Genomic DNA, 18,403 nt, shown 5'->3' with positions numbered 1-18,403 from the left:
TCTGTTTCTCCTAGTATCAGAAAGAGTTCTACTATATCTATACTCCGTAGATACCTAGGTACGTATCAGTCAATCTGGTGGGCAATGTTCGATCTAGCCTCATCCCATCCCAACCCATTCTGCCCCGACCCCTTCGAGGGTATAGACTCGCTCTATTCATCCTAAGCTAGCTCCTGTCCTTTTTATTCTTTTCTTTTCTTTTTGTTTCTTTTCTGGCTCTTGTTACTTTATTCATTGACGCTAACGCAAGTTCCTCGCTTCGTCTTCGACATTGTACAGGAAGAAAAAGTCATTGTACTCCTTAGAAAAGGTCTTTGCCTTGGGCCCCGGGATGGGGCCGGTGTAGTGCCGCTTGACCTCTGCGATCATCTTGTCGGGCGGGCCCATCATCTTGTTGGACATGGTCTGCACGGCGCTGACGCGCGGGAGGCGCAGCTTGTCAAAGAGCTGCAGGCGCGATTGTACGGCGTTGTCGTCGTCCGCGTCTGTCACATCGCTGAAGAGAACTTGTAGCGCCATCGCGTCTTCTAGGGCCATGCACGCCCCTTGGCCGTGCGTCGGCAGCATCAGGTGGCCGGCGTCGCCGATCAGGACGGCCCTGCCGCGTGAGAAGTGCTCGATCGGGTCGCGCCACATCTGCGTGTACACTTTGATGTCGGTGGCGCCCTCGCAGACGGCCTGCACGGCGGGATGGAAGCCCTTGGCGTCGGCGAGGACGTCGGCCAACTCGGCGGGCGAGTCCCATCCCTCAATACCTTTCTCCTTAGGCTTGGTCGGGTGCACCAGCGCCACGTACAGCAGCTCGCCGCCACGGCAAGGGTAGGTGTTGATCAGCAGGCCCGGGCGACCGACCTCGGTCTTGTAGAAGGTCGTGAACCCGGGCGGCTGGTTCTTGTAGAACTGCCCTGCTTCCGGGTGCGCGAGGACCTTGTCAAAGGGCTGCAGGAACCGGTACATGGACATGGGCGACTTGCTCACGGGATAGGGACGGCCAATGACCTTGGCGATCAGTTCGCTGTGGGCGCCGTCAGCGATGATAACAAGGTCTTTCCTGACTTCCTCGCCGGTGGCAAGCTTGAGGACACCGCTGTCGACGTCGACGTCGACGACGGGGGAGCCGAGGTTGATCTGTGGCCGGGGCTCACAAGCTTCGACCAATTCCTTCAGCCCAGCATGTAGGTCGGCGCGATGGAAAAGCAGCCACCTGTCGCCGTACTGTTCCCGGACGCCGGTGAAGAACTCCTCCGAGTCGACCTCGATGGTGTCAGCCCTGATGCGGCGCATCTGGCTGTAATCCAGAGCTCCGGCCTTGACGAAGTCGAAGCCCCATTTAGACAGGATCATTGTGCCGTTGGGCCCAATGATGATGGCAGCACCGGTTTCATTGCGAAATCGGGATTTCTCATACAACGAGATAGAGTGGCCGGAGCGAGAGAGGGCGATGGCTGCCGAAAGTCCAGCTATGCCGGCGCCAATGATGCCGACTTCCAATTGGCGTGACGGCATGGCCCTTTTGTTTATTTGTTTGTTTGTTTGCTTGAATTAAATGGGCGGGATGGTGAAGGAGGGATGGCGGGTGAGGTGGGAGATTCAGCTCCTTATACTTGCTGTTTATTCTTCTCCCGCTGCCAAACCTCGTCCAACTGAACTAGCAAGGTAAGACGAAAGAAAGGAGGAGGTTTATTGCTCCTTCAGGCCACCTGGAGGCGTTGTGGTTAATAGAGCAAGCTTCATTTACCTTTGCAGTCTTGGGGACCCGAGCTGCCCAAAAAGGGTTCATCAAGAACTTATTATTAGTATTAATAGCGCCAGGACAAGGAGTTGGTTGGAGGCGTCGCTAGGCTGACTGAGGCCTGGTGCCCCTGAGATGAAGCTGTCTGGGGAGGTTACCTCGTAATGGTTTTTGGTTGACGAAGGTGCGTCACACCAACATCTGACAGCAGCCGCGCCAACTTCGAGGAACCAAACAACACACCAAAACACAACAACACTCACCTTGAATCCTTCCATCCTTCCATCCTCCCAGTCTTCCCACCAGACTCATCGCACTTCTGTCCTCCATCGCTGTCTCCGTCTCCAACAGTTCTCCCTCTCAACGCATCATCACCCATCTCCCTCCCGCCTCCCATCACCATGTCCTCGGACACTACCTCCTCCGCCGTGCTTCCCACCCGCATCATTTTCTCCCTCCTCGGCCTCGCCTCCGCCGCGGGCGGCTACCTGGCGGACTGGAACGAAACCCACGTCTTCAATCCACGCTGGACCCCTCACGCGAAATTTCATAACGGCCAGACCATGTCCACAGGGCTCGGCCTGGGCCTGCTCACATGGTACTACACCTGGCGGACAACCAACACGTCCACCAGGTCGGGCCTTCTAGACAACCTGCTCACGGCGGCGCTGATGAGCAGCCTGTACTGGGCCACGCAGGTGTCTGCCATCCTGTACCCGGGCACGAAGTGGGTGGACGACGAGTTCAAAGAGAGCCATGGCGAGCCGCAGAAACGCGGGGCGCCTGTGTTGCTCGGCTTGAGCTGGGCCGCGTTCGGGCTGGGCTGGTATCGATTGACCAACGGAGGGAAATCAGTCGCCATTTGAAGAGAGGCGAGGTGAAGAGACGCTCGAGATTGAGCGAGCGAGCAATGGAAGAGCCCAGGTGGTGCAGAAAGCGTCTACATTACATGGCGTCCGTTTAGCGACTGGCAGAGAGAAAACGAACAACATCTGTACATGGACGAGAAAGGAGAACACAGGAAGCAAGTGCTGCGCCCGTCTATTAGCTGTCTGTCCTGCAGTGCTCTCGCCCTTGCAAGGTGTCTGTCTATCACTCTGACGTCGATCTTGTATTATTTATACTTGGTACTCTGCAAAGCATCGTCCATGTACAAAGAGCTGGGTATCTCAGTATGTAAGAACGAGTAATCTGAAATCCGCTGGACTTGCCCCACGGACCTCAGCCCTGAACAAGAGCAAGGATGCTATCTTACGGAGTGCGTATTTCGTAGGCTACTCGGCACTGCACTCTATATTTACAGATTGCAGGGAAATCTCCCGCCGAACTTGTCTGGCAGTCTACTGCTGTGTTAAACCGGAGACGGGTTTCTGGCAACGACCTTACAGGTGAGTTACTCGCAAACAAATGATCAAGTCGCCAGATACGGTTCAAGCCTAGGGAGTGCGCGAAGGCCACATCCATTTATCCCTCGTCATATCGTTCTCTGTCCGTGTTTCAACTGTCGATAAGTCGGGTTGGCTCCTTGGGTTCGCCATGCCTAAAGCGGCCTTCTCGGTGAAGAACACTGATTCTTGGGCGCTCAGGAACCCTACTTGGGTTTAGAAAATAGCAGCACCATCAGAAATCGTGAAACTGTCACAATATGACACGACTATTGATACCGAGTCGAGTTGACGAGTTCAACAAGGTATAGCATGTCCTCGATCGCGATACCCTCAATCTCGTCAAGAGACTCGCTTCGGTTCGCGGATGACGAAGGCGACATAGTTTCCGCAAAGAGTGAGTGTTGCTTTTATTCATCCAATCTCTAACCCAAGAAAACTCAGGGTTGATGATCTCCAGCTGTTGAGCCATCGAGCCCTGGCGATCTCTGCATTCTCTGTCGCCATCTCGACTTGGAGTACATAGGGTACCACGATTCTGCAGAGTACTCGAGCAACAACTATTTTGTGCAAAGAGAGTTTGTCGCTATATCGAACAGTGCTATAAAGTGTTCGCTTTGCAGGAAGATTGTCAACCTGGTCAATGAGTGGATCAACAACGCCCCGGCAGGCCAGACGCAACATCTCGACGTCTCTCGGTCTCGTGTGGACATCCGGCTGGATACAGATTGGCATACTGTGAAAAATGGAGTATCTTCCGCGATACAGAAGGCTCATTCAGACCGTCTCAGGATAAACTACACCATCCCCCATGCGACTGCCACAAATGATGACAAGACATACTCGATCACATTCTTCTTTCAATCATATCCTAAGACCGCATCGACAAAGGTTCAGAAGAACATTGAGAATCAAGCCTTGACTTGGCTAGCAACCGATGATAGCGCCATTCCTGAACCCTATACCGGTCGCCTGCGGCCCCTTGTTGCAAACCTCTCTTTATTTCAAAGGTGGAAAGAGGCGTGCCAAAACATCCATGGAAGCAAATGCTCTCAGATCTTCAGAGGAACACCACAGATCTCCCCTCGAGTCATTGACGTCCATCAGAGGTGTCTCGTGCAGGCACGAGAGACAGATACCTGGGTATGCCTGAGCTACGTCTGGGGAACGACAAACACCACTCGCCTGCTCCAAAGCAATATCCACATTTTCCTCACCCCTGGGTCACTCAGTGCTACCGTACTGCCGCCTGTCGTCGAGGATGCTCTCCAAGTCACTCGAGGCTTGGGCGAGCAATATCTTTGGGTCGACAGCTTGTGCATTATGCAAGACCATGCGGCGGATAAGACAAAGTTTGTGTCGCAAATGGACTCTATCTACGCCTTGGCGACCGTGGTCATCATCGCAGCGACGTGCATCGATGCAAATTCCCCCCTTCCTGGGGTACGTCCGCATTCAAGACAACAGAAACAGGAGGTTTTCAGTGTCCGAAACTTGAGCCTCCTACAGTCGCTCGATCCAGTGACTGGAACGAAAGTCGATCTACGGACGGGGCGAGCGGCCGCTTATCTTGGTACAACAGTCTGGGATACTCGGGCCTGGACACTACAAGAGAGGTTTTTGGCCGCCAGGTCGCTCGTGTTTACGGCGGAACAGGTGTTTTGGGAGTGTGAAGAGGCATTCTGGTGCGAAGACAGCTTTCGGGAATTCCCCCAAATCTTGCCGGATCCTCACAGGACGAGTCTTTGTCGAGGGGAACTCAACCTCTCGTGGAACTCGGACTATATCTCGTTCGATCACTATTATCGCGTCCTCCTAGGCGAATATTCAACACGGGCCCTGAAGTACGACAGTGATGCCCTGAATGCCTTTTCGGGCATCATCCGTGCTTTTGAGAGGTCCATGGGCCTGGAATTCTTTTGGGGTTTGCCGTGCGCTTTTCTCGAGTCTGCTCTGTCTTGGGGCAATCGAACCCTCACACCCAGGCCACATCATCGCGGGGATTCTACGTCGAATGACCATCCCAAAAGCCCAGTATTCTTCCCGAGTTGGTCGTGGGTTGGCTGGAAGAGTGACGGATCTACGAAAATCGACAATCAAAACCTGACCATGGAGCCATTAGGGGTTGAATTCTACCGACTGTCTGACGACGGAAAGACCATGAAGCACCTCAAGCAGGTGGGGAGGTTCAATGACAAGGTCGACATGCTCGTCCAGGGCTCTAGCATCCCAGACCGTTCGTCTAGAGCCACAAATGTGCCGGTTGATTCTCTGCCTAGTCTCTCGAATAATACCAAAGCGAATCTGTCATCAGTCCTCTGCTTCTGGACCGCGTCGACCCACGTCACCATCGCCTTTGAAGGCCGCAGCAGTGCTTCTCTTGGCTCTAGAGATAGGGAAAGTTCGGCGGGGTGGGGCTTGACAATATCTCAAGGAACGAAGTCAATGAAAGCGGCCTGGTTCCACCTACCCATGCTTGGGCCAGGCGAGAGGAGGAAAACCGTCGAGGTCATTGCCATCGCACAAAACAGAGGTGACTGGGACGGCGGGCACATCAACAACGGAGCCATTGGGATCATGGTGATTTCATGGAAGGACGGGATCGCGTCGCGCGAGGGCTTTGCATGGGTTGCGATTCTGGACTGGGCTGCGTTGAAAGATCGCGTATGGAAACTCATCGTCCTTGGTTAGATAGTCTCCATCCATGCTGTGGGGAGTACTCGGCGAGGTTTACCAGGGCACGATTCACAGGAGATTGATCACCTGGGGAAAACCCCTCTAGAGTACACTGTACTATGCTCACCCGAGGCTCCCGTAGGTTAAGACTGCCTTCGCTTTACCTGTGTACCTGGCTAGACCGGTCGGCTCGCATCTGTATCTCCGGCCGCTCTCCTCGCCTAGAGTCTGTGGAGTTAAGGCCCGAAGGCTCCAAGTTACCGGCTGTCGGCTGTTACAACTTGCGGGCACAAGGCTCGCCGCTAGCTTTGAAATGACGAGATCGCTAGTGCTGTTTTACATAAGGGGCCGGGTCAAGGCAATAAGAGCTTCACCGAGCCGGTCAGCGACACATCAGCGACTGGCTTTCTGTTCGGCCCCGACAGAGAGGTCGCTCGGGCACGACGACGGTTGTACTCGACGGACGGGGTCAGGGCCTCAGTAACGACGTGTTTCATCGTCTACCATGGTACCAAAACCCCTGCGCATCTTAACTGGGATCGAACTCGACTTACAAAAATATATAAACCTCCATGATGGCTCTGCATCTCGAACTCGAGGCAACTAGAGCCCAACATTCACAATAACAAACAACACCGCTACCAACACCAGCACCAGCACCATGACTTCTACCGTCGCCACCGCCTCAACCAACTTCTTTCTCGCCGCAGCCGAAAATCGCTGCTCGTGCTACACTCTCACCAACAGCTCTCCAATCTCTGACACGCGGATCCGCGACATCGTCGCTTCTGCAGTCAAGCACTCCCCATCAGCATTTAACATCCAGTCCACTCGTGCAGTTGTTCTAGTGAAGCAGGATCACGAGACGTTATGGGACTTTGGCGATGCGGCCTTGAAAAACGCCATGCCGGAGCAGGCGTATGCGGGCCTGGCGTCAAAGGTGCAGGGTTTCCGCGCCGCTTACGGCACCGTCTTGTGGTTTGAGGATCAATCCGCGCTCGACGCTTTGAAGCAGAAGAATCCGGTCCTCCAACATGTCATTCCGCAATGTAAGCACTGGCCTCTTTTTCTCCGAGTTTGTCCTTGATGACGAGATGGCTGACCACAACAACGAAGCAGGGTCTAGCCATTCCAGCGGCATGGCCCAGCTCATCGTCTGGGCGGCTTTGGAGCTAGAAGGTCTGGGTTGCAATCTTCAGCATTACAACTTCATGTCTGAGTTCAGGGAGAAGGTGCGCAATGAGTGGAACATACCAGAGACGTGGGCTCTGCATTCACAGCTTGTGTTTGGTGCGCCGCTAGATGGCCTGAAGAGGAGCAGAGAGAGGACGTACCTACCGCTCGAAGACCGTGTGAAGATGTACGGGGGAGATTGATGCGAGGGCCAGGTTATCACGGGGAAGCCGCGAGGCATAGCGTGAACTTCGGATTGCAAAATAAGATACTCGGCAGCCGCTTACTTTTGTTGAGTGCCCCTTGTCTGAAAACCTCTTGTTCCCCTTAAGTTTTGTATACCCTCTCCAGCTCTGCTCTCGGTGTCTTACCCGGCCCGAAGCACTTCTGGTCTCGCACACCTGTTCTTTCACTATCTGGGTACCCGATTGTTTCCTAAGTCACCGCTTACGAACACGACCAGCACCGCTGCGTACGCTGCACAGGCTCCGAAGATCTCAGCCCTCCGAGCATTCGAAATCAGGCTTATGCTCAAAGCAAACGCCAAAGTCTATCCAGCTATCAAGCCCAGCTTGACCTGTTCTCGCCGGATATAGTACAAGTTGTAAATGGCGCCGAACAGCAATCCAGCAGCGAGGACAATGGTGATGAGGTTTACCACTAACGACATCCTTTGTGCCGAAAAGTACTCGATGCCCGTGCTCTGCGTCTTGACTCGAGCAACCTGTCAAGTCAGCCAGCGCCACGACTTGATCGTAATGGACTATGATAACTACCTTGAAGACCCTTGGGCGGTGCTTCTTCAGCAGTTGGGTAAGGCGATCCTCGTTGTCCACCCTCTTCAAAGCTACTAACTCCTTGTGATCTTCATAGAGGAACTTGCTGTGTCCGTCAAGGGTTGAGATGCGGCATTGTCCATCTCCTTCGTTCCAAAACCTACGGAGAAAGGCATTGTGTGCCTGCTTTGACGGTTTCCTCAGACCAAGAATGGCAGATTCTAAAAGAAGAGCTTCTCCTAGGAGAATTGTCAGTGGTATTCCGATGATTATGGCCTATACGAACGGTATTGCTTTAGCTTCTGCCTGATGGTAATGATCAGATCCATCCGCTCCCTCAATCGAGCTTGCATAGGTGAATGCGGCGTATTTGCCTCTTGCACGAGCACACCCCAGTTCCTCGATGCCAGGGAGACCATGGGCCATGATTCGCGCTCCTGGAAGTCTCGTTCATCTTGTTGATCTATGTCTTGCAGCTTGGCTTCCAGCTCGGCTACTTCGCTTTGCATATATAGCAGATCCCGCGATGCCAAAGCACTGAAACTTTAAAAGATAGCCGTGTCACCATCGGCGTCACTGGATATTAGGTTTGCGAGATCCGCATATCCGCTGATATAATGCACTGTTATAATGTTTTTCTCAATGTCTGGGCGCATGTTCTTTTCACGTCCACAGAAAGAAAGGTACTTCTCGGTGAATGCAAGCTCCTGAGTGGAGTAGAACTCCTGTAGATCGGGGAGTCTTGTGATATTCTCTTACTCCCGATCCCAAGCAATGGTTTGGGGAGTTATGGTGGGGGAAGAATGGTATCCTGATTTAAGGTCGGTAATACAAGACCGAGTTGAAGATTGAGGATCTGAGAAAGGAAGGGAAACAGCAGAAAAGGGCATGGACAGCCCTGCTGGTCAACCTGGCCATTGCTGCAGGAAAGCGCAGACTCCGCCACAGATGCATAAGAAAACCAGACTTACCTCGTACTCGCAAACCCCAACCGCATGACCTCCTGCACGGCTCGCCGACGGAAGTCTTCGGTGCTTGCTGGCATTCTGCGGATCAACTCAGGCGATGCCTTTGCCCCGCAGTCTCTGAGACAGTCGCATTTCTCTTGCCTCTTCTCTTGGGCCCCTGGTTCGCATGGTTCGCACCAATTGTCCCTGCATCAGCGTCACGACTCTCTCGTCCCCCGTTCCCCATTGAGTTGCACTAGTGCCACCTGCCATTAGTACCCCCTTCTCTACTGCTGAAAAATCACCCTGTCGCCAGAATCCAATTCACTAGTGTTGCAAGGCCACGCGAGGGTTGTCGAGCCTCAACGGTCGCAGGTTCTTGGGTCATGTCCGCACCCTTGCTCTTTTTCAGAGGTTCTCTCGTCGTTGTTGCCCTGCTTTGCTCCAGCTTCTTGCATTAGCGTCGCCCGAATCATCCCAGCTCCAAATCCCCACTGTGTTTCCTGGCTTCACGAGACTTGTGCGAGCAACAAAGTCGTAGGCAGGACATTTTTTCTATATTTAAAATTATATCTTTCCCCAAGGTTAGAGATGATGCAGGAAGAGACAGTAGGATATTTAGGAGGTTCAAACTCTTGATCGAACATCGCACAAACAAAATTCTTTTCTTCCTCATCTAATGCCGCATCCGGGGTGCGTCGCCTTTCCCCAGAGACCCAAAGTGCCCTAAGCAATTTTGACTTGAGATCTCCTATGGTGCCTCAGGACCCCCTCCGTATTATGTCCGTACCTTAACGCGGACCAAGTTGTCACCCGGGACATCAGCTACGAATGCCGGGCCATGACGTCGCCTGCCCGGCCCGCATTAATAGACGATTCGCCCCGATCCCCTCCCAGTCCGCCGCGGTCATTTCAATGCCTCTCTTCTCCACTTAACACTCGCCAGACGAGGTCAATATCGCAACGAGGAAAACAGATCAACGAGCCCAAGGATCCCTGTGGCAGTGTCAAACCATCTCCACCCATCAGATCCTGTGTCGACCTGTCATTGAACGGCTACAATGAGTCTGCTGTTGCGGACACGGGGGCTCAGGAAAACTTTATCTCGGCCAGGCTCGCGGCCAGGCTCAAGTTGCAGATTCGGAAACAAGCCAATGCACCGGGCAGTTTCCCTCCCCAGTTTATCAACGCTGTCGGCCAATCAATGAAGGTGCTTGGCTACGTGACCGTTTCCTGCAAGTTCACGCACGAGGCTGAAGAGATATCCGAGAACCGATTCTGGGTGCTCCCCGGTCTGATCGTCCCCTTGATCGTGGGAAGAAAGTTTCTCGAAGTCACAGAGTGCTTGACCGAATTCCGCTACCGCCTTCGAAAGACCACATCATTACAATAATTGAGCCTCCGGGCTTTGCATATGGAGTTGCGTCGACAGAGACTGAATTGCCGCATTGGAGATCAACTGGTGCAGACAGTTCCCGACACCGGTTCGGACCTTGACTTGATGTCCCTGACATATGCTAAGCAATCCGGCTTCCTCATTCGAAAGCTGGACCGCGGATCCCAGTTAGTGCGGTTTGGAGACGGCTCCACAAAGCATCTTTCTGGAAAGGTGCTTGCAAAGTTCTCCATCGGATCTCAGACAGGCATGCAAAAAATGCACGAGTTTTACGTCTTGGAGGGGCTCACATCCGACGTATTGCTTGGGGGCAGCACATTGGACAAGTTTGATGTTTTTAACAGACACAAGAACGACCTTTTCGAACTGCCGGATCTCGATCAATTTTGCGACTTTAACTATATTCGCTGGGTTCAAAAGAACGGCGATGGGAGTTTTCTCGAGGCTTCGTTTGATGACTTTGAATTCAAGTTCTTCCCGCCTCCTCCAGGTAAGGCATGGGGGGAACTTTAAAACACGCTCATCTAACTACCATCCAGACGATCCACCTGATCCGTCACCAGGCCACCAACCTGCGTTGTCAGTGTTTCAGTGGTTGAAAAGGATGTACCGAAGGCAATCACAAAGGGAACAAAGGACATGTTTGACTCGTGGGTCTACACTTATGTGCGAATGGGAAAGCGCTAACCTGTTCTCTAATGCAGTTGCCGAATCTGAAACTCGCTATAGACAGTATCTCCGCTACCAGTCTGACAAAGAGCTCGAGCGCCGCAGAAGAGCAACTGAAAAGATCGTGAGACTCCCTCATGATCAGCAGATCACTGCGCAGGGAGAAGAAAACGCGGCCCAGCATCAACATGATCAGCAGCGTCAGGCATTCGTAGCTCGGTACCATGCCGCTGTTACTTCCGTTCAATTAAGCTCGATTCACCAATCGACCTCGATATCGCGACCTTGAGGGTTCGTCCTGCGATGCGGCATCGCAAGGAGGAAGTCCAAGCTGCCAGTTTCAATACAGCTCTCACCGGAGAATTATGCCATCCTGATCAACCCGCCGGTGTTGGCATATCGTAGGACCCCAGCATCAGTGCTGCTTCCAGGACAATCAGGGAGCAGGTCGACGAGAAGGACGCTTGGAGGTCTACAGAAATCCAAGTGTGACAATGAAGCCTGAGCAATGGCGATCAGGTGGTCGCTTTCCTCAACGCGGGCAACAACTTGCCTGCTATGTCCTACACCCTTGTCAACGGCTTCGGTGGCTCCCGCACAAACACAAATGCATAGAAGAGTTGGAACCTGTTCATTCTGGGGGAATTAATCTACATAGGTTCTGTGCTCCCACAAGAATTGGAAAGATTTTTATTTCCTATACGGAGATATGTATGGTTTTCGAGAAGAACCGCTTTTTACCCCTGAAATGGGAGAAAATATGGGTGGCCTATTCTATGGATCCAGTCTGTGGCCCTATCTGTTTATTCGGGTGGCGTGGTCTATTTAGAAGGCTCTGCATGGGCGGTGCTGTTAGAACGCTGGGCGTATTCAAAAGTCTCTGCCAAGAAGGCCGATGAGGCTCTACAGCAACTCAGAATTGTACAGCCGTCATTATTGGAAGAATTTCCACTTTAAGGAAATTAAATCCAGACTCAATGTCTTGTGTGTTGTCCACTAACCCCGACTCAAAAACAAGTGGCACTGTCTGTCACGGAATAAATATCTCACGAGTGCTTAATGGCGTCACAGCGACCGCTATATCGAACATAATTAACGGTCTAGGATGAATGTCAGAAGGCCACTATTCCCGGGGTAGACGGAATGCTCATTACCAACGACGGACACCTCCGTTCCAACAGCGAAGGACTTTGAGTGTGCCACATATTTCTCAATCTGGCTTTCCACTCATCACTTGAATGCTGCGGGTCCTAGGTAGCAGTAAGGGTTGCAAGCCACTTGTCAGAGCACCCGAAACGAATCCCCTGCCATTGACTGTCCTGTCCGAAAGCAGGTAGTGCCATGGTCGAGATAAAGAGCTTTCTCTCTCAGAGGCCAAACGGCCAACTAACTACTAGTTCATGGGTAACTAGACAGTATCATAGGGGTAACCCGTCATCCATCTCGCCCTCGTGACGAGCCGCTCTCCCCGCTTTGCCGCTTCCTGGACGGTCGGTGATTGTATCAGGGACCTACGCAACGCAGTAGGTACAAAGGAATTGGAGTAGCTGAATGCCTTGTTCTATTCACGTAGCCCTATTGACAACGACTCAACGCTTGAGAAAAAGGAAGAGTTCTCTCTCAGCCGATTCAGGTGAGAGGAGACTCTTATAGCTTCCCCTCTTTCTGTCACGTGAAAAGGGTAAGGCAGCGTTAACCGATAGCCTTGTGCCTCAACCGTCCTTTGCCTTATCCTTTCCTTTTCTTTCTATACCGTCCACCCGATTCGGGTGGAGGGCGTAGAGTACTTGGGGACAACGGTGGGCTCGTGACAGATTGTTACGGCTCGTACAAAACGCTGGAAAGGCCCTTCTTTGTAGATAGCACAACACTAAGAGACTAAACTGAAGGAGAGGAAAGAGAACAGGACTTGGTCCTGGCATCGCCGGGGTATAAGAACACTGTGTGACAGCCTCGCTGTCGACGCTGAAACCGGGGCCTTCTTGTTCCATCTGGAAGCGATGTTTTTTGCTCGTGTTCGTCGCAAATGGTGTCCCAAGTGGTGTGGTGAGAGTGTGATTAGCCTTGCTCAGCCTTGCTCGCGTGTTACGGTCGAAACAGAGCCGAACCTTCTTCTGGGGTTCAACCCATCACAATTAGTGTTGGATTTTCTTCCTTTAATGCTTACGAAGCATCAACAACATCCTTATCCGTTAGGGAATCTATCCATATTCCACTTATGCAATGGAAATAGAAAAGAAATAAATATGCTTCATGTTACGGATGCAATATGACATGCCAAGTCATGTGACTGAAATATCACAGAATACCGTTGTGTAAGTAATGCGACTGCAGGACGGCCAAGAGATGTAAAGACTCGGCCGAAGTCCTCGGACTAGTGTCGATATCCACAGTGTAAATTACTCCATAAGTACCCCGTATATAGTCAGATAGGCCCTCTGGCTCTGTTGTAATCTATCATGCCCTCCATTGAGTCACAGTTAGACTCTCTTGTACTTGAATTCATGGCATAAACTGTATCTCATGGTCGCGAATTCTCTGTAACGCGTGGACCGCGACACTTCGATCGGGTCACGCTCGCCATGGGTATCAACGAGTGTGATCAAATGGGTCCCAATTGGGAAAAATCGTTGTTCAGAGATAAAATGACCTATTCCTGTGGCAAATTCAGCCTTGTAGAAAGAAGCCTTGATCCTGACTGTGTTCCTTGATCAGGCTACTAGCGTTACGATAGTTAGAGATTTTGCTAGACATTTTCTATTGTTCGTCATGATAGATTCATGATATATAACTAGTTATAGTTAGGTCCAAGAATCTTCGGAAGTCAGGAGATCAAATCTCGACATATGCGAAGGCAGCTTTCTCCGGTCTAGCACCGTTCGCTAGCAGTAGACTCTCAATCCCCCAGTCGGAAATAAGCTGGGCTAAGGCCAACGGTGTAAAACCCGAATCATCGATACAGTTCGGATCGGCACCATGCGAGAGTAGCAATGGGCCTAGATCTTTTTGACGTTGAACTGTCGCGATTGCCAGCGGAGTGTGGTGATTAGGATCGGCGCCCCCGTTCAGTAGCTGCCTAGCAGCGTCAGGGGAATGAGAATCCACGCCGACCTCAAGTGTCGTTTCATCCATCCACTCAACTTCAAGATCCGCGCGTTTGCTTCTCAGAAGCTCAATAATCTCAACGCGGTTATATTGAGCGGCCAAGTGAAGCAGTGATTGTCCCTCGCTGGTTTGGAGTTCAATGTCTCTCTGATCTTGGGTCGGCAAAATTTCACTTGCTATTTCGACAAGATTCCAAATTCTTGCGTCGACGACTTGGGTTTCGACTTTAGACGTGGCGATATGCGGATGATACTGTTACCATCTTGAGGTGATTCTTCCAATGACAAAATTTGACTGAACTAGATCATTTGATTAGCCAGTCACGTAGGAGAGATGAAACCTCGAATTTTTCGCGCTCTTCTTCGCTCAATGCAGCGCAATGCTCTCCTCAGAACATGTGAGAATACCAAATGAGTTTGTTCTCGAGTGTTCTTCACCTTTCAAAATCTATGCGCATTTGATAATCGAAAACTTCCTCGTGTATCAGGCTCGCCTGATAGAGTGCTATGTCTCGGGTTGGCAGGTATCGCAGACATAGATTCGCCATATGTGCATCATATACGCTGTTGTCGAGGTCTCTGCATTGTTGCAGGTATTCCATGGCTGAGACATGGGCAAGCTCTAGCGTCTTTCGTAGTGTTTCGATCATGAAATCCTGGGTGAGCTGAAGGATATAATCGGGTTGAACATCGTCGATATCTCTGCAGTTAACTTCATCAAAGGTAACTGCTTGAACCAGCATATCCATAGTAACAGGGACCAGGGAACGGATCAGAATCTGATGGATTTTCATGGCGTGCTTGCGCTCCAGGGAATTGTTGAGCGAGTTGAGGTTAAAGATGGCGTCATAGATCGCGTACAGCTCTTCCTCACCAGTAAGTGTTTTCTTGTTGAGCTTGTTGAGATAATCTTCAACAGTTTCTGGACGTAGAACAGAAGCTTTCGGCTTCAAGAAAAAGGAGAGTTGTAACTCAACCCAGCGGAACCTGCACTGGTCAGTCTTTTCATCCCCGACAGCCACGATACGTACATTCCATTTGCTCTTTCATTGAGAATAACAATCAGTCTATCCTCGAGATCTGGGCGCTTTCCTTTCAAAAGTCTTTCATCTGTCTTCCTCTCTTTGATTTCGGTTTCGATATATGTAAGCATTTCGGCTTTGGGCATCAATTGCTGAACGTCGACTTCAACAACTCGGTCAAGCCTTTCACGGACGTGAATGCTGTGTCGACTGGAAACTAGAAGTTCAAGCCTTCCTGGGGCGATCTCGGCGAGATTCCGCAATACCTTCAACAGCTCTTTTGGATCGTCGCATTCATCCAGAGCGTCTATCATGATCCTGAGCTTGACATCCTTCAAGACTCCGGCAATCAGTTCCTTGCACTTTCTAAAAGATAGAAACTTCTTGTTCTCGTTGAAAGCATACACTACACTCTGAGAGATGGTACCACTAACCGGATCATAAGCTGCTTGTACAAGCAATGCTCTCAGGACATTCTGGTACTGGTTCCTTGAAGTTTCGTCTTTTGAGCAGTAGTAGTATGCAAGGCGACGATTATGCTACATAGGCGATGTGTCCAGATGCCACTGAACAATTTGGGCCCTATCTCGTTAACTTATGTTTTGATGATGTTGATGTTATGTCTCACATCAAGGTTGTTTTCCCAGTTCCAGCTGCCAACGTCAACAAATACAATCATAGTTGAGATATTGTAATATTTACCGGGGCCCTTGATCCATAGGAATTCTGCGGCTCCATTTGACCAATTGTTAAACTTATCCGTGTCCCAAACCCATTTGCCACAATTTGGATATCTGTCGAGATGGCTGTTGAAACGTATATTGTAGTGAATAGCTTCTGGTTCTTGGTCCGATATCCAATCTCTGACTTCCTTGTATTTCTCAATCTTTTCATTGCAAGTCTTGAGCTCGTATTGACACATGGAATGATAGCTGTTTATCTTATTAATGAGATCTGTCCAAGTGATTCCGTCTCTCAATTCTTTCAGGAATTTAACTGATCATGTCAGCGATAACATGTAGCAGGAAAAGAACATACCAAAGCGGCCCTTGTTACACCACTTCCAGATGCAAACTTCAAACTCAAAAACCTCTGTATAGAGGTCGATTTATTTCTCCTTCAGAGGTTTGAAGTCGTTGAATGTAGTCGCGCTCCTCCTTAAGAAAAGACACTCGAAATTTGCCCAGTATCGAATCTTTGATGTAAGTTCTTCTAAGTGTTTCCAGTTTTCTGTCAGCAGGGCCGAGTCATGGACAATATACTGCTTAAGATTAGTTATTGTCTTCAGTCATTCCTGAGGAGAAACTCACCTGCAAAACAAGACAGAATCCTCTCCAGACAACTGGTGAAATCCTGTATGGATCAAAATCTGTAGCGGCGGTTCCAATATCTTCAAATTCGAGAATCTGTCTGATAGCTCCTTCAACAGGGAAAGAAATTCTTTTAGATTCTTGCCTCCTGGCATTCACCAATTCTGTCAATTTAACCGGATCGTCTTCGTTAATGCCTCTAATCTTCATGAGCACCTCATGCATTTCAGGGTTTTTATTTTGAAGACGTAGAGCAGCTTCAGCCCAAGACGACAGTCGGGACGAGTTTGTCGTTGTTGGTTGAGGCGCAGTCCAGGTTGGATTCACAGGAACTAAGGTTTGACCACCGGCGCTCTGATTGTTGCGTGAGTCTATTTTATCAAGATTCAAAAACGATTTGAGCCGATCGCGTTTGCCCATAGTGTCGAATACTTAGCTTTTCTTTTGCGATGCAGTCTGAGGTCTTGTAGCGATACTGAGAAAATGGATGCGGCTGCAGTCCTGCGGCTGGCTGAAATGACCGAATATTTCTAATTTTTGGGCACACATGACTTTTTACTTTTGCTGCCAGTGAAAGGTAGAAGTTTACTGGAGATTGGCTAGCCTACCAGTCCCAATATCGGGTGCTGCAACCTGTTGGCGCCAACGCCTAACTACAATTGAACCCCCATTTGCATGGCCATGTTGATACTGACGTTCAGAAAATGCCGCTCGAGCCGGGAGCAGGGATCCTACAACCTACCAACTACATCAATTTTCACCGGTCAAGGTTCTACCTATCAGTTAAGTGTCTCTATCGGGGGTTGGGTCGTTCTGCGTGCCCTGCCGTGGGATGACGCCTCTAAAGACTCTGCATTTTGTTGATCAGGAAGTCGGGGAAGTGCGTTAAATTTAAGGCGCTGTACCTTGTAGAGTGTCCTGAATGTCTCTGCACATGTTAGGTGACGATGACACGAAGGGAGACGCCCTAACGCTGGATATATTGGGTAATCGTTCAGGGTTAAGTCTTTGATCATGTTCCTCGTCGCGAAACTACATACCACTAAACCGTGAGGGCGTTAGAGTTCTTAGTAGGCGCCAGTGCGCTCACTAGCCCGAGTGGTTGCCTAGATGGGTCGCCTAAACTCGCACTATTGCAATCTAGAAGCCTATTATTACTCCGTACACCCAGCCTGATCCTTTTCACTCACCGACATCAGTATCGACCTACCCAGGCAATCAGAACGACGATACATACTCAGCGCTATAGAGCAATCCATCTACGGAGGAGGGGTGCAAAGTATGGTCGTCCGTAGCACATTCGATTCTACTCATGCTTCTGGCGCCGCCGCCGCACTACCTATCTCGGACACGGACCGCGGCCTGGACCTACGAGGAGGGGGTCTTGACCGTTGTTCTACTTGTTCCACTGCCTACACGGCCTCGACAGTCATGAACAAAGCACAAACACAAACGCCGCCGGAGACGGTCGCCGCTGACTCCTCAGATGATGATGACGACGGAAAAGACCATGATGGCAACAGTAAGGGCAACGGCCACGACAACAGCGCCAGACCCAGCTCCTCCTCATCCCTGCCTTTACGCTGCCCCTGGCCAGGCTTAACATACATAATCTGCAACGTATCGTCGGGGGATGTGCTAACGCTCCAAGGGGGGGAGATCACGTTGGCCCCATGGCCGGCCGGCGCGGCGCGGAACGGCAACCATGGGGGCAGCGTGCACTGGGCGTGCTCGGAGAGGAAAGGGTGGCTGGGCTTCCGCAACGTCGCTTCGGGCAAGTTCCTGGGCTACGAAGGCAAGAAGAACAAGCGTGACCGCCACGGCCGAAACTGCCACGGCCGCCTCGTCTGCGTCGCCGCGCGGCACCAGAGCTGGGAGAACTTCTGCGTCAGGCCCCGGCCCCAGGGCGGATATCTCTTGCTCACAACGCACTATGAGAGGCTCTGGCGCGTCGGCATTCGAAGGGGCGTGGAGCAAGAAGAGGGAGGAGGAGGCGGCGGAGGCGGCACCACTAGTAGCACCACGGCTGGCGGGGTGCTGGCCAAGATCGACAATGAGGATCCGGCCGGCGAGGAGATCGTTTGGGAATTCATCAAGGTTTAAGTGAATTTAACGCTACTTTAACAAGTGGATATGGGTATTCCTGGAATTAGTAATGATACTAAACATCTTCGGACCCGTTGAGAGCCTCGAATACATACTCCACTCCGCAG

The 18,403-nt window shown here is 51.2% G+C and overlaps 10 protein-coding genes across 10 annotated transcripts; 6 read left to right on the top strand and 4 right to left on the bottom strand.

Moving 5' to 3' along the window:
- Positions 1-240: 240 nt before the first annotated feature.
- Z519_05483 (uncharacterized protein) lies at positions 241-1,506 on the bottom strand (the record flags this gene model as incomplete). The annotated part of the gene is made up of 1 exon (XM_016763223.1): positions 241-1,506. One exon carries the CDS (start codon positions 1,504-1,506, stop codon positions 241-243), a length of 1,266 nt encoding a protein of 421 aa, XP_016620836.1.
- Positions 1,507-2,133: 627 nt separating this feature from the next.
- Positions 2,134-2,598, top strand: Z519_05482 (uncharacterized protein; the record flags this gene model as incomplete). Its single annotated transcript, XM_016763222.1, has 1 exon — positions 2,134-2,598. One exon carries the CDS (start codon positions 2,134-2,136, stop codon positions 2,596-2,598), a length of 465 nt encoding a protein of 154 aa, XP_016620835.1.
- Positions 2,599-3,429: 831 nt separating this feature from the next.
- Z519_05481 (uncharacterized protein) lies at positions 3,430-5,808 on the top strand (the record flags this gene model as incomplete). The annotated part of the gene is made up of 2 exons (XM_016763221.1): positions 3,430-3,514; positions 3,578-5,808. 2 exons carry the CDS (start codon positions 3,430-3,432, stop codon positions 5,806-5,808), a joined length of 2,316 nt encoding a protein of 771 aa, XP_016620834.1.
- A 646-nt stretch (positions 5,809-6,454) lies between these two features.
- Positions 6,455-7,169, top strand: Z519_05480 (uncharacterized protein; the record flags this gene model as incomplete). The annotated part of the gene is made up of 2 exons (XM_016763220.1): positions 6,455-6,842; positions 6,913-7,169. The coding sequence occupies 2 exons, from the start codon at positions 6,455-6,457 to the stop codon at positions 7,167-7,169; spliced, it is 645 nt and encodes a 214-aa protein (XP_016620833.1).
- A 347-nt stretch (positions 7,170-7,516) lies between these two features.
- On the bottom strand, positions 7,517-8,398 carry Z519_05479 (uncharacterized protein; the record flags this gene model as incomplete). The annotated part of the gene is made up of 4 exons (XM_016763219.1): positions 7,517-7,690; positions 7,743-7,981; positions 8,029-8,235; positions 8,308-8,398. 4 exons carry the CDS (start codon positions 8,396-8,398, stop codon positions 7,517-7,519), a joined length of 711 nt encoding a protein of 236 aa, XP_016620832.1.
- Positions 8,399-9,530: 1,132 nt separating this feature from the next.
- Positions 9,531-10,082, top strand: Z519_05478 (uncharacterized protein; the record flags this gene model as incomplete). Its single annotated transcript, XM_016763218.1, has 1 exon — positions 9,531-10,082. The coding sequence occupies one exon, from the start codon at positions 9,531-9,533 to the stop codon at positions 10,080-10,082; it is 552 nt and encodes a 183-aa protein (XP_016620831.1).
- Positions 10,083-10,103: 21 nt separating this feature from the next.
- On the top strand, positions 10,104-11,043 carry Z519_05477 (uncharacterized protein; the record flags this gene model as incomplete). Its single annotated transcript, XM_016763217.1, has 3 exons — positions 10,104-10,575; positions 10,625-10,735; positions 10,790-11,043. 3 exons carry the CDS (start codon positions 10,104-10,106, stop codon positions 11,041-11,043), a joined length of 837 nt encoding a protein of 278 aa, XP_016620830.1.
- A 2,543-nt stretch (positions 11,044-13,586) lies between these two features.
- On the bottom strand, positions 13,587-15,802 carry Z519_05476 (uncharacterized protein; the record flags this gene model as incomplete). The annotated part of the gene is made up of 4 exons (XM_016763216.1): positions 13,587-14,111; positions 14,422-14,845; positions 14,890-15,419; positions 15,509-15,802. The coding sequence occupies 4 exons, from the start codon at positions 15,800-15,802 to the stop codon at positions 13,587-13,589; spliced, it is 1,773 nt and encodes a 590-aa protein (XP_016620829.1).
- Positions 15,803-15,988: 186 nt separating this feature from the next.
- On the bottom strand, positions 15,989-16,610 carry Z519_05475 (uncharacterized protein; the record flags this gene model as incomplete). The annotated part of the gene is made up of 2 exons (XM_016763215.1): positions 15,989-16,141; positions 16,191-16,610. The coding sequence occupies 2 exons, from the start codon at positions 16,608-16,610 to the stop codon at positions 15,989-15,991; spliced, it is 573 nt and encodes a 190-aa protein (XP_016620828.1).
- A 1,011-nt stretch (positions 16,611-17,621) lies between these two features.
- On the top strand, positions 17,622-18,293 carry Z519_05474 (uncharacterized protein; the record flags this gene model as incomplete). Its single annotated transcript, XM_016763214.1, has 1 exon — positions 17,622-18,293. The coding sequence occupies one exon, from the start codon at positions 17,622-17,624 to the stop codon at positions 18,291-18,293; it is 672 nt and encodes a 223-aa protein (XP_016620827.1).
- Positions 18,294-18,403: the final 110 nt, after the last annotated feature.

The sequence above is a fragment of the Cladophialophora bantiana genome, assembly GCF_000835475.1.
Source record: "Cladophialophora bantiana CBS 173.52 unplaced genomic scaffold supercont1.7, whole genome shotgun sequence".
Lineage (NCBI taxonomy): Eukaryota > Fungi > Ascomycota > Eurotiomycetes > Chaetothyriales > Herpotrichiellaceae > Cladophialophora > Cladophialophora bantiana.
The sequence above is the reverse complement of the archived record's forward strand: the minus strand, read 5'-3'. Positions and strand labels throughout refer to the sequence as shown.